Source organism: Bacillus rossius, chromosome 6 (genome assembly GCF_032445375.1).
Source record: "Bacillus rossius redtenbacheri isolate Brsri chromosome 6, Brsri_v3, whole genome shotgun sequence".
In the NCBI taxonomy this organism is placed as follows: Eukaryota; Metazoa; Arthropoda; class Insecta; order Phasmatodea; family Bacillidae; genus Bacillus; species Bacillus rossius.
The window spans coordinates 48,170,546-48,186,180 of record NC_086334.1 but is presented as its reverse complement, the minus strand read 5'-3'; the positions used below and the strand labels follow the sequence as shown (position 1 = coordinate 48,186,180).

At 34.7% G+C, this 15,635-nt stretch overlaps 1 protein-coding gene across 2 annotated transcripts in view; it reads right to left on the bottom strand.

The window, feature by feature from the left end:
- Positions 1–5,150: 5,150 nt before the first annotated feature.
- LOC134533150 (pancreatic triacylglycerol lipase-like) overlaps positions 5,151–15,635 on the bottom strand; it is a 102,702-nt gene continuing 92,217 nt past the window's right edge. Inside the window, exons 10-11 of one of the 2 annotated variants that reach the window (XM_063370465.1) lie at positions 13,183–13,813; positions 5,151–6,063 (exon numbers count right to left, since the gene is read on the bottom strand). In XM_063370465.1, the coding sequence (XP_063226535.1) occupies positions 6,026–6,063; positions 13,183–13,813 (669 nt within the window). In that variant the 3' untranslated portion in view covers positions 5,151–6,025. Of the gene's footprint in view, positions 13,814–15,635 lie in introns of both variants that reach the window. The other variant, XM_063370464.1, reaches the window with a different exon arrangement.

Sequence of the window (15,635 nt, the reverse complement as noted above, 5' to 3'; positions counted from 1 at the left end):
AGTCACTAGCTTCTCACGGGTGGACATGATTTTTTTTACCTTTTATTTATATTTTTTATTGTTTTATTTCTATTTTTTTAAACACAGTATCACATTATCTATGTATACTTACAATCCGAATTTGTTCATTGTTTTTTACTAAAGTCACTTATTCAAGCTTAAGGGAGACATATTACTTAGTATTTTTTTATTTACATTTTTTCAACATTTTACATAGCCCACAAGCATCGTTGGACAATGAATTAGCTCAAACTGTTAACAGTCTAGAAATTCTTATAGACACTATCCATCCCGACATCAAAAATCTCACAGAAAGAAATTTCAATTGGCTCTGTTCGAGGGCGATAGTGTCACCGAGAAACGAATCACTAAATTAGATAAATAGAATGATTATGGAAAAAGTCCCGGGTGATTTTAAATGTTACAAATCTATTGACAGGGGTGATAAAGTACCTCCCACGGGACACCAGAACTAGCATTGAATAACGGTGAGTTACTATTATTGATTGATACAAAAATAACTATTTTTGAGATAGCTGGAAAACCAGTTTATGAAATTATCACATAAGCCATAATTTAGATAACCCGGAAAGTATGATTAACAGGATCAAAGATTAGATTACTAGATTACTAGTATTACTAAATAGCTGACACAACAGCTACTGCTAAAATGTTAATAGATTATCTTGAGATGTGTTACGATATTTATTGTGATGTCAGACGAAACAAGCTAGTTAACTATAGCTAGCTAACTAACTAACTATAGCTATTCCTGTAAATGATATTGTTCCTTGTTTCTGCTTGATATCATCCACTAAGATATATCCATAAACCTTTTGACGTGACAACGTCTAATAAATCGATGAACGCCGGCTGCACGCACGAAAAAGTGTCCCACTACGGATGTCCCACTACGGATGTGTTCTGTTTGCTCATTGTACGCATGCGTGGCATCTCTCTTCATGCTCATTGTACGCATGCGTGGCATCTCTCTTCCACTCGATTGGAACAACCATCGATTTGACTTTTCAATCATATTTTGTCGTTTGAATTATTAATATTATGTAATTTAACGACCGTCCACCGATTTTCAGCACAATCGGTACGGTTATTTAAAAGTAATGTTGAATATTCAAATACGTTTTGAACCAACAATGGTGTTTTACAGTTACACATAATAATTAAAATTACACCCGGGATCTTTTGCACAATGTTTTAAAAAATATTGTAACACATTATAAATAAGTTTGGTGTATTTGGGATGCGTATTTGTTATAAAATCGTGTTAATATTATACCCCTAGCGTGAACAAAGTTTTTATAAATATATATGTATATATATAACATTTGAAACTACATTACATTAGTAAGGCCTCGTGGGCGTGTGGTTAGCGTACCTAAAACTTTAACTTAAGGTTGTCGGTTCGAAACCTGGCAACTACGAATTTTTTTTTTGTACTTGTAAAAATAAATATGGCGCACGCAACATTTCAAAAGTAATAAATATATTTGAATTAATGAATGCAAATAAAAGTAAATTTATTAATTCAATTGCACAATTCATTTCACTCCTTTGTATCCATACAAAATAGTGACAATTCAATAAAAATGATTCAATTTTATTCATAAAAGTATGCAGAGGTAGATTTTATCATGCAAAAGATTGAAAAATTTAAACAAAAATCTTCCTCAAAGAATATAATATTTTTAATGCCTAAATGGTTTGGTTGCAAAAACCTATTACGGCTCAGTCTCAGGCCGAATATGATATTTCCTTTTCTTCTGGATCAATCATTTCATCAATGTTTTGTTATGACGTTGTCACGTTAAACTATCGTCCGTAAACCGACTTTACAGACAACCAATTTTTTTTTTCTAGTTATATTATTACACAAGTCAGAAAAAAAATATCGCAGCAACTGTGTTCGGTTGTGCCATGATTTGTTTCCTACATATTTCTTCCACTAAATTCTCTGTGATGTAAATACATTCACACATTTGACATCGCTGAACTAAGTTTGTTTTATGTGAGTTTGTGTATGTATAATTCTTGTGGTTTATCTTTAACATACGGTGAAAACCAAAAATCGTATGTCCATAGAAAAGTTTTAAATAAAAAGTAACGGTTTTGTTTTGTGGATATTACCATTTTTATTTTTTTACATGAGATATTTTATGAAAATTGTTAAATAGAACTTTCATAAACAATTACTTTGTCACGCGCCGAAACTCACTTGTGATACGCAAACTAATTCAGTCCAAACAAAATCCGGAAATGCCAATGTAAAGAGCGACCGAGAAATTTGGTTTCCGTGTGATACAGATGGTTATTTATGCTTATCTATCAAGGATGACGATAAAAGACGGGAGCAGCTAGATGGATAGAAGTGGTAGGGTTGGCAAAGAACGTTTATGCGAGTCAAAAACCCTCGTGCGACACATTATCTCTCATAACTCAGATGAAAGCATGATGCATTCATTTACTGCTATCTCTTTCTAGTTATTGTAAGTACGGCAAAACCCCTTGTTCCACATTTGGGGCCTAGAGTTAAAAATAAAGAAAGTGTATATACCGAATAAACACTTAGTACTATTTAAACTTTGAATTTTTTCAACTCTAGTCGCTATACAAAATTGCAAAAGAGTAAACATAGCAAACGTGAAAAATGTTTTTTTAAAGTGCTTTTAAATATTATTTAAATATGTAACTCATTGAGATCAACTCATGACATCAATATGTGCAAATAGTAATGTAGGTTTACAATTCTTGTTAGGATGTGGAGTAGCCGGCTAGTAGTTCTTTAGAGGCTCGAATATCCGTTGCATTTGTTTTTGTAATTGTATTTTTTGTAACATGTAGACATATGGAGCTAAATTCGTTTATATGTATAAGTAAATATGAGAAATACCGTCATATAAAGAAGAATACACCAAAATTCAAGGTAATTCCTTGATACCTAGCGAAGCTTACCTTCTCGTTCGTTCATGGGAGAGGGTCTAAATAAAAAAATTAAACTATATAGCCTATAATTCGAAAAACATGGGGTGAATTCTGTTGGGAACATGCATTATTTTTAACGGAAAATTAACTCTCGCTGATGAATGATTTAAAATCCTATTTAAATATTAAGTTGCAATTTTAAAATTTGAATTTATCTGGTGTTAGTCGCAGAAGCTTATATGGATTCCGGATCATTGCCTGCAGCGGTATAGAAAGATCAACGGTGTATATATTGCAACAAGAAATTTGCCTTTGAAAAAATGCTAAGTGCCATTAGATGAGCTAGTGTATTTTGGGTCCTTACCAAAAATAATTCAGTTGCGGTCAGTGCTAGACATCATTTAGTCAAAGAAATATCTTGAATAAACATCGCAATATCCGTACAACCAAGCTGACTAATGATAATGAGGACGAGTCTACAATACCAAGGAACTGGAATTATTACAAAAATTAGACGACTAAATTATCACGAAGAACTGAAAACTTCGATGCTAACAACACTATCCCAGACTTCGCTAATGATTTGAAATTGATAGGTAAGGTAGAAAGTAACATCTTCATGGGAAATTTAAAAATATATATATTTACATGAATATTTTAGTCGCCAATGTGATGTTGAGAGCAATATAGAAGAGTTTGAAGCTTGCAAGACGCATTACATGTAAATAATAATAATAGATTATATCTACCTGGATGGAACATTGAAAGACTAATATTATTTGAAAATCTGTGGTGGATCAAAATACTTTTGTACTTTTCTTGGTGATATCAGCACGATATAATCAATCAGCTTACGATAAGGTATCAACAGCTTTCAAAAAATATAACTTATGGTTGAACTGCATATACAGTAAACCTGATCCACTCGAGGAAAAAGTGAAGAAATGCGTTTTCAAGACGACGAATAGTGCCTTTTACCATTCAAAAATGCAGAGCATTATGTAAAACATAGTATTGAGAAACTCTGCAGAGAAGAAAAGACTACATAGGAAAAGGATCTGACTTGAATCTGACTTCGATAGACAGGCTGAAGCTGAGAATTAGTTATTTGGACCCATTACTTAAGCAGATGTTTATATTGTTTTATTTATATTTTGCTTTAATACATGTAGTAGATGTGAATATTTAAGTAATAAATGTTAATAAACGTTATTGTTTTTTTTTTCCTTCTTTTAAATCTCTTATAGTGTTGAACCAAGGAATAGAATCAATCGAGTCATTCAACATATTATTTAATGCTTCAATATGGTGATCAAGATGGCCGACAAATTGCGGATGCTACGATGGTTGGCCGTCTTTTTATTTGCGTTAGTGTGCTCTAGCGAGTAAAAAAAATAAACCAAGATGGCGGCTCCACACTCTAACAGAAGTAAACAAAGTGGTGGATCCAAGATGACGGATACAAGACGACTGCCGTGACGTCATAGTCAGTCTGTGTAATGAAATTTTTTTTGGATAGTCGCTGTTTATTTTTACAAGTACATTCACTGACAATTGAACCGAGGACTCCAAAGTCCATGACGTGAGGTTTTTTTTTAAGAAGGGTAATACATTTTTATAGTTTTTAGTAATATTTTATTAAATTGCCTTCGCTGGTATCGAACTGAGGAACCGAACTCGATGAGGTACGAAATACCTTTTTAATTTAATTTTTAAACATTTTAATACTTTTATTAAATAAAGTGAATTATTGTATTTTTATATTAAAGTGGAATCGAGGTGTCGAATTGAGGGCCAGTGGTTACGATTATGATCTTATAGGCTTGTATTCAATTATTCGAGGAGTGTTATGCATCTTTTAGAACTCTGCTCAAGTATCGTGCTACTAAAGTGTCTTAAAATAAATTCTTCTTCAACTATAGGAGATGCAGTTTTCTGTATTAGGCTCGTTGAGAAAGGGAAGTGCAAATATATGTCGTCATTAGACTAGAATACAAACAGCTATGATTGCGAGCTAGCAATGGTGAGGGCCAGTAAGCAATGCTAGGCATGCAGTCGTGGCCACGTCATGGTTTTCTTGGCCCATGAGGTGACGGACTACGCAGGGATACCATCTTACCTTTAGTGAATCCAACCGGTAAGCTACCACGTTCCGTCTCGGAGAGTAATAATGGGAAGGGAAAACGCAGGAAAAACAGTTTTGTCTACGGTTTGCTTTGGTAAATGGTTCATCATGTATACTCAAAATATATTTTAATTGCTTTTTATATAAGTCTTTGTCTTGAAAAAAAACAATATAGTGTAATTATTGGCAGCAAGACCGAACATAATATACACATACATACTTATGTACATACATACGTAGCCTACTTAAATACATATAAAACACACATTTTTATATACATAATGGTGGAGAGAAAATAAATAAAAGTCTATCTGAATGTAATTTGCAAGTGTCATGAAAAACATGAATGAATGGTTACGGAAAATAATTATACTATTATGACACTTAATACAGCTCACGGAAATAATGTAATATTCTCACTATAAAGATTCACAGTCAAATATAATTGTAAATCACCACGATCGATATTCACATAATTAATCTGAACATTCACTGTAATACACACTTGTTAATTATTCTTAACAAATTTTACAGTAGTGTTTTTAGATCTAACATTGGAAAAAAATATAATCTGTTTAGTTTCAAAATAAGATTTGAATTTTTTCATATTCACAATAACAACACATGCACAATTTTTATTCACTCAAGTGAACACAGTCATGTACATTTCAGATACAAAACCTCTATTATTAAGACTCTTATTCTAAACTGTTCCCGGAGTTTTGAATTGTTCGTACGTCGCACTAGGCACAAAAACATGCGGAACTACCTCTCTTGATGATAGGAACAATACATCATTTATGCTTCTATGCATTCATCAAAGGAATCATGATTATTTCACTTACTGTTTTGAAAGTCACTCAATCATGTTCTTGCCACTGGTGAAGTCTTTGAACTTCAGCATAGACAGACTCGATGCGCCAACAACTGCAGATTATTTCGATAGTCAGGAAACCACTATTAACTGCGTAGTGTGTTGGTCACATAGTTCCACAGCGCTATAAGTAAAAAGGTGCATTAGCGTTTCATTCATTTAAATCAATTCTGATATAATAATAGCAATTAAACAAATACAGAATTTTTATGTATTATTTTTATGTTTATATTCTTTAAACCTGCACCAGATGTTTAGTTTGTTAAAAAAATTTCAAAGACACTTAAATATAAAAAGCTACAAAATAAATACAAACTATTTATTTGGAACATTATAATCTTAAAATAACCTGTACACACACTTTCGTCACTAACGAAAATAATGTTTGGTTCGCATCTCGTAATAATAATTTTGTCATGTCTTAGATTAAACAAGTGTGGAAATATTTTCAAAACATTTCAAAAAATAAAATAAACGTAGTAATTTGGCGTAAAAAGCTCAAATATAGCTTTGACATAATTAATTCATAATATTATTAATATCTAAAATCTACTAGCAGCAACTTTTTCAAATGCCACAAAGCCCTACTTTTCAGGATAGCGAACACAAAATAAATTAAGCAAATTTTTTCCCCGAAATGAAACTTAATTACAAAAGCGTGTAATATTTTGAGTTTTTGTGATATTTTACCTTTTAATAAGTTTTTAATTCAAATAACTCACTAATATTATGGTATAAGTTTAATAATGAGCTATTTATAGATTCCTATGATTATTTTATTACACAGAAACAAGAAAGTTTCATGAAATATTTTAATTTAATGACCTAAAAACATTGAGCAATCAATAAAACCTATTATTATATGGCCTGCCAAATCTAGCTAAATTCCAAAGGAACAAAATTGTTAAAGTATCCTGAAAATTTGAGTCTAAAAAAGCATTCAGTCATAAATGTATTTCCTTTTTATGCGAATAGTGTGAAATCTAGTCCCCCATTTCACTGAACTGCAATTATTTTCAGTATTTTTTTTATAAGATTATATAACAAGAATTCGTGTGAAAAAAATTTTAATTCAAAACACTTGATTTTTAAAGCTTATATTTTCTGAAATGTTTAAGTCAACGAAACTTTTAACTTTTAAAGTACACAAACTATGAACGGCTGGCTATGACATTATAAAGTTACTTCATACTGATGAAAATAAAAACGAATACTCAATCTGTAGAAATATTCGGGTATTATAATAAATAAATTGTTTTATTTATATTTTAAAGTTAGTTATGTCTTTGAAATCGTTGTTTTCAGTGGCATTTTACGTAAAATCAAAATTGTTTAGTTTTAAAATTATTTAAATTTAATAGTAATTAATAGCTGTATTACAACAAGCTAACAACGAAATAATGTTATATTCTGATTGCGAGAATGTACAGTACGATTAGTAAAGGAATATTTCTGTAAATAAAAAACCATTACTCTCTCAAATTTGCTGTCCTTTCACAAAAATTGTCAACAGATGTTTACTAAGTTTGGTATAATTTCTGTAAATTTCATGCAACTGATAGTAATCACAAACACTTATATAAAATTTAGTAAATATATATTGAGTATATTTATTGAGTATATATATATTGAGTGTATATATTGACAGAAAAATAAAAAAAGAGGTTTAGTTTACTAAGCGCCTGTACTTAGGCTACACGCATTGTGTATTCGAAGTCCATGATGCCTATGGTCCAGGGGTCCGTTCCATATCCAGGCGGCGAGCTTCAATGCAGAGGGGCTAAATAAACTGGTAGAGCGATGCGAAAAGTGCAAGGGACTGAATGGCGACTATGTGAAAATGTGATTTAGATATGTAGTAAACTAAAACTTTCAATAAAACATATTTTTCATTATTTTAATTTTTTTAATGACCAAATGGTTCTTACTTTCCGGACACGCCTCGAATGTACTTACTGTCTTTAACGGAAAGGTTCTAATGACGTCGTTTGAATTTACAAAACAGCTGATTTTAGGAGGGCGATATATCGACATAGCTAGGTCCTAATTAGATGAATTTCTGAATATAAAAAATACATAAACGCAACAGTAGACAAATATTATAACATATATTTATGTGGGTCATGGATGCATGTGCCTAGTAGAAGAATAAATAATATATAATTACGTAAATATTAGAAGTGTAGGTACAACGTGAATGTGTTTTGTCATTTAACCCATATAGAAAAGGATTAGCATACAGCTATTGTACTGAAACACACTTTCATACTCCCTACTTTCGCCATAATTTCCATACTGTTTAAAGTACTACGGTACTTAAATAGATAATACTGTACATTTAAGCTTTTATGGATGGCTGCCTAAAAATAAACCTTCAACTCCAAAACATGAAAGAATCACTGCTAAACCTTTTATTTTGTTCTTCTTTCTTTTATTTTTAAATGAAAACATTAGAATCGTCAGTAAATTTAATTATTCATGCAAAAGCATACGTTTCTCTACGCGTAACGAATTTTTAATGTCAACTCTGTTTTAAAGTGAAATAATTTCACCTTCGCTTAGATTTGGGTTTCAGAAGAATGAACTGAATAACAATTTACGGTGTCGGTTTATCTTCACTTGAATAAATTTTGTCAGAACTATTTATTCACTTCAATTAAAGAAAACAATTTCTATTTCATTTTAAATGTAGTAAAATAATTCATATAGAAATTTAATTTGAAGCTCCTAGGCGAAACTTGGTCAGCCATATTATACTTATACCAACATCAATTCTTATATTTGTTAAATCTTTTCCGAAAACAGCACAGACGAACTATGTGAAAATGCTATAATTGCACTTTTAGGCATGAAAAATGTATTCAACTATATTCTGAACTACAAAATAAACACACTTGCGCAAAACTATAATTCGAAAAACTATAAAAAATAATTTAATTGTATTATTATAAATGGTATTGCTTTGCATTATTTAATGTTTTTACCTATTTACTAGTATTTCCTTTTACTTTATGACTGTCAAATATTCTGTAATATTGACGATCACGAAGTTATAACATTCAGATATATAATGTAGTTTACAAGGTAGGAAATGGTTGGTAGAACTAACAACGACAGAAAGCTATTTATATTTTAAGTTTGGCCATTTGTATTTTCATCCAGATCAACGACAGAAATAAAGGTCCTTCCAAATTCGCGCAGTCGCCTGGCAGTGTAGCCAAACCATGATGTCTGATGAATTTTCTGTAGCAACGTACCAAATTCATAGCCTAATTTATCTGGTTCACACGATCTACACGGTAGTTTGCTATATATATATCTTTGGATTTACAAGAGAGCTTTAGCTTTACATAGGGAGTTTCAATAATTTTTAAAAATCGTACTAAGGGTTTAATATATATATATATGGACCAAACCTGTTAAAAAAATTTTTTTACTTTTTCGGGTTATTCGTTTTCCGTTTCAGAGAAACTAAATGGAAAACAATTTAAACCAAATGGTGCCCAATACAAAATTATATAAACTTATAATTAAAATGCCTCATTTGAAATAATTATTTTCGCGTTCTTTTACAGTTTGTTTATACTCCATCATGCTTCTCACGGAGTCAGATGCAGATTGTGCTGTCTGTCCTCTCTGACCTTGGGAGTTCAAGTTCGCCGGCTCCGGTCAGACAGATCCGCTCCTCGCGACTGCACCGTCAACTCCTTACGTCAAGGTCACGCGAGCCAACCAAATGCCACTCCGCATCTCGCCATCAGCTCCGACGCGTCAGACAGAGCGACTGCGCGAAGGAAGCAGGCCCTTATACAAGCCTCACTGATCGCCATATCAAAAACCCGTTAGGTACGTTAAAATTAACGGATTCATCATAACATCGTTAAAACACGACAGTTATTTGTTGGTTAGTAAGTTAATATTTATGTTGTTCATAGAAATATAAATAACATGAATAATTTTCATCGTGTATTGATCTCTTCACACGCTGTTGAACTAAGTTTTCGATATGTGGCTAGCGCTATATTTCTTGTAAAAGCAGAACTACAGCAGCTGGCTCTTTCTGTAGGTAGCAGCATCGTGTATCTACATCGTTCACGTGTCCGTTGCGCACCGGCGAGAAAATATTTGCACATTGAATAATATCGCTCTGAATACATTGGAGTGCGTATCCGCGTAGCTTCGGCTACAAAATTTACCTATTACCTCTAATAATATGCGCTTATTTTTAATTATTAAGTGAGTAGACTCACTGTTGATTAATAGGTGTCTGACCATGTGCCTGACCACGTCCTGCGGTGAAAGTAAGCAACATTGGACTAGCCAATGATTGACATGCCCAGGCTGGCAGCAAAATGTGTCGGACATACATGGCCGCAGCTAGGTTTTGAATATTTAGTTAACTTGTGAAATTTGTGTGAGGTCAATAATATTTATTTATTCTGTAAGGAAAAATTAAACCCTAATAAATTGCCGTTATTTTCTGTTTACCTTTTGAAACGGGAACCGGAAACAACAAATATCTCGAGTGTTCATTCGTCTATGTTACAAGAAGGACACAGATTGGGACAAACATTTCAAGTTGACCAATGTGTTCGGACCAGGGAGATTCGGAACATCGTCCACAACCACCCATGACGTCAGAGGGTCGCGTGGCCCAGTCGGTGATCAGTGTCCGTCGGACAAAGTTCAGGACAGTGCAGTTGCAGTCGAGCCGTGACTAACCGAACGACTTTAGCTGGCAGCAGGCGACGTACTACTGTGTCCCTTCTGGCCAAATGAACCAGCTCGAAGTCCCGTTCTACAATGACAACGGAGACGTAAAAACGGAAACGGCTCACGGCCCTGCACGATATTTACGTTTCACTGAAGGTCTGCCGCTTCCATGCACATAAACGTAACAAACGGCAATCGATGAGATCTTATTTCACGGTTTACGAAAAATTAATTTAACTAAAAAAAATTGAGGTATAATACGGTGTAGATTGACATATTCAGGATGAGTGAATTCGGCCGACAAACTTTGGCTGCAGTTTCATCACGGCAAAATAAGTTTAAAAAACCATGCGACTTGTGGCCTACAGTATTTCCCAAAGCTTGTATACGTCTTTAACAACTCTAGTTTCCATTTTTTTTTGTGACGTGTTACCACCCCCAATTACTTCAATGAAATAATTTTGCGACTGCGGCAAAATTTTGTGGTGGTTGTAGAACTACATTCTATAAAACATCACCCAGACGCTCATTGGTCAATCCCAAATACTTTCTCTATTATTTATTATAAAAATATTGTTCGGATCCAGCTTCAAAGACATATACGAGCCTTGGAATCTATTTAGACCATAATATGTATATATGTGTGGGTTTTCAACATGCAACCAAAGGTAGTCGGTTTAATTCAGGCTCACTCTGTATAGTAAAAGTAAAACCACAAAGTAACGATACAACACTTGTGTCACTGCCATTGGGGTTTTGCAAGTAATTAGATAGCTAAAAATATGATACATAAATTCGCGTTGCATTTTTCGTTATCCTGTTTCGCTCTAATGAAGCCATCGCCTCGAATTACCTCACGATGCGCCTACAGTATGTGGTATGTTTTACCACATACTGTAGGCCCTCGGCCGATGTGGCGGTCACTCTGCGTAGCATTTCCCACCAATTTTAAAATTAATTAATTTATTAATCATCTTGTAAAATAAATCCCATATATAATCACGCCTTTTGCTAACCGAGGAAGTCAAGTGCATATTTGGGTAGTTATTTCTCTCGCGTGATCAGGTCAATCACCCTTAGCACAGAGAAGATAATTACAGAATTCCTTGTTCTCCATGAATTCAGAATAGCACCATGCAATTGTGTAGGCATCTATAAGTTGAATCTATGTTACCAAAAATGTTCAGCCTCCGTTGTATTGCCTATTATAGATCACCTATTTTAGAATTAAGTCATTGTGTTATTCTTTTTTTCTTTACGTTCATTATTACAATAGTTCAATGTATAAAACTCGTGGCATTGTATTATTGTACCGTAAATTCAAGTGCCAGTCATTTTCCTTGTATTTTTTGTAGACCTGTGTGTTTTGAGTTCGATTTTGCTACACAATCGCATGGCACTATGAGTTTCAACAAATTACAGCAATTTTAAATACTATATCACTTTATTAGCCCATCGTAAAAAATGTTTGGTTTCAAACTAAAATATATTCAGGGTTTCTTTTTCCTTTTCTCAATATTTTATATAGAATTATATATATATATATTACTATTATATTTTAAAGTTCTAAAGTCCAAATCTAAATTGCATAAGGAGATGTATTATATCTTGAAATAATCATATAAAGAGGTATACTTTTAAAGCAGCTAGACTCGAACGGCCTAGTTCGTTCAAAAATATATTTATTCAACAGTGATTGTGGGTTAAATCTAACACTGTTTGAATTGCATTGCATTCTTGCATTTCCCTTATGTAATATAGCTGGATGTTCAAAAGAAACACTAATCAAACAGTCTTGATTTAAAACCTATATATTAATATCACTTATTACTAATTAAGTCTTAATTATATCACTGCATAGCAACATAGCATAGCAACTTAGATCTACAGATTTGATTTGTCATAGAGATTATTTGGAATGCATGTCCGATATTTAAAAAAAATAGTAATATCAAGTATTTAAACTTTCATCTGGCTAATGTTAACACTGTCAACGAACAAATATCATTCAGACTATTAAAAAATAATTGTTGAAGGTAATTTTACGTGCTAAACTTCCAGAAATGTGTACTAATCACTTATACGTCAGGTATTCAGGGATGTACGTGCTGAAAAATATTGAAATAGTTTCCTCGAATGAATTTGTCTTCTGAGATATTCCTGAACACCTCAACAATGTAGACGGGTTTTTTCGTTGTCTGTTTCGGCTTCACGTTCGTAAAGTGTGCCACGTCATTTCCAGCTCGCGGCCTCCTACGCTCGTCGCGGTCGTCTCCCGGGGGACCCAGGGGGATGTAGCGGTACCTAGGTCCGGGATATCTGTGCCCGCCGAGGTAGGAGTACGGCACGAGAACCTCTAGCCCGTCGTCGTCGTCGTCGTCGTCGTCAACTCTGTCCGTCCGTTGTTTGCGCCGCTCGCGTGGTTCGGCGGCCTCCGCGGCCCGCGCGTCTATGTCCAGCACCGGGCGGGCCGTCGTCGTCGTCATGAGCTTCGCCTTCCTCTGCGACCGGCCCGTGTCCACGTATTTACCTGAGGGCGCGTCGACGAAGGCGGTGCGCGCGTAGCGCTCGGCCTGCGCCAGCATCGACGCCAGCCGGTGCGAGAAGAACTGCACGACCGTCGAGCGCGGCGCCTCGTCGGCCCCGTCCTGGCGCTGGTCCGGCGACTTCCTCCTCTCCTCGTCGTCCAGTGTCGCGTTCAGCAGGAGTCTCAACGCTTCCTCCTCCTCCCGCGGAGGCCTCGTCTGTCCCTCGCCGCCGTCGGGGCTCCACCCGTCCGCGTGTCTCGTCCTCACGTTGGAGTACTTCACCGTGGTCGCCCGCCGGCCCGGCGGCGGCTCGGCGAGGCCCCTGCTCTCGTGCGCAGAGCCCGGCACCTCCGGGTCCGTGCCGTTCCCGTCGTCCAGCCTGTTGGAGGTGGTGCGGTCCAGCGGCTGCCAGGGCAGGCCGCCCAGCAGCTCCGAGGCCAAGGGCCCCGCCATGCCCAGCAGCACCAGGTCTGCGGCGGCGGCGGCCCCCGCGGCGCTGCTGTTGCCCGCCGCCGCCGCCGGCTCGTCGCCCACGCGCTCCACCAGCGTGGGGCGGTACCTGCTGCTCGCGTTCATCTGCCGGCTGAAGTCGGGGAACTGGTCCCGGATTATCTGGTGGCTGTCGTCGGTCGACTGGAAGCACACGGTCACTGCTACTCCTGATGTTGTTTCTCGTATAAATATGGTACATAAAACTAAACATATGATCTGGGCACAGATGTTTGATGTTTTAGGTGATAGACGAACAAACACACTAGTTTAACCCTTTGAGGCACACAGAAATATATTAAAAATAAATTAGAATCTATTGTGTAACTTTTAGCAGACGTGGCGGAAGGAAAAATTAAAGCAGCCAATGTTGCTTGTTCTTGTTAGGATCGCCAGATAGCAGCACAAGGCTTACTCACACGTGGTATTTCGGCAATACCACTGAAACATTGCGAATAGTAACTTTTTTCAAAGTGGTATCATAGAAATACCACTACAAAAGAAAGGGTTAAGATTTCGCAAATGGCAAAGGCTTGTAAAGAATTGAGTCAAATTTTATCAATTACAATAAATATTAGTTCTTATATGCAACACAAATACGTAATTTATGGTTTCAATCAAGAATGTACTAAGTTATAGCCACACCATTCAGCAAAATGTAGTAGGCCGGTATGAGACAAGCTAGAAGATATATTTTTGATAGGTGATAATTTCTTTTTTGGTAAAAGAGACTATAGACCTATTTTAGGCATCGCACCTTCATCTATTCTTTGGGCATGATTCTTTTCAATAATGATATACTTTTAAATCGGTTACCTGATTTTCTGAGAGACACGCAAGAACCTCCACTTTAGTAAGATCGTTTTATTTAAAGAAAAGTTACATTATACATATATGAGTTAAACATAGGGACAGAGGAATTACTCACAGCTTTTATAAAAGTTAGAAACTAGTGTTAGTATTGAAAGACAGTCAATGATACGTAAATAAGTAAGAAAAGAATTTAGATTGTCCCCTATTCTTTTAAATATTGCTAAGAACAATCAATGAATTGGATTTTAAAAAATTGAGGAACATATTAAAAAATAAATAACCAGAATGGTTAAATATTATATGCTGCTGAAGGTTTCAGGAAGATAAAGACAATTGAAGTTAAATCGCCACGTAAATTGGGACTACATTCAAGCCAGTCTCTAGTACACTCCTCAAATTTTTGGATAGTACTCGAAGACAAAGATGTAGTTTGACAAACAATACGATTTTTTTTGGGTAAGCTGGATAAATATGAATGGTAATGATGATTGCTGCGGTCATAGTTAAATAATTATAGGCTAATAAAAATATATAAAGTTCTTTTTAACTAAGAATCTTATAAATCAATGGCTATATAAATTATCTAATGAGAAATCTCTAATATTTAAGTAGGTATATTCATCTGACAAGCAGATTTTTCTTTGAACTGAAAATATTTAAATGAACATGTTTTATTAACAATAAATAAAAAATTCGGACATAAATAATTCTAGATTTTTAAATTTAATTTATGGTGAATAATTTATTTTCATTTCAAAGTAAACATAAAGTAAAATGTACTGCATTTAAACATAATGAATATTATTGCCACTCAAACATAAGCCAGTTTTTGTAATACATTTTCTGAAAATACAGTATATTTGTGTGAATGACGCAATAATAAAATTTAAAGTAAAAGTGTGTAAAATATTGACACAAGGAATGAATTCTAAATGAAAATAAATAAATTCAAATAAGCCAAATTTATTTAAATATTATAGCAAGTAAATATAATAGAATAGGTCTATAACCATTTGATAAGCAAACTAACTGTTGGTTTCAGCAGACAGTTTTCAATATTGTCAGTGAAATAACTGCGGTGGGTAAAACAATGAGAATGAAAAAATAATCCAGGATAAAAGAACATTTCTAACAAACAATAATATTTTAATAA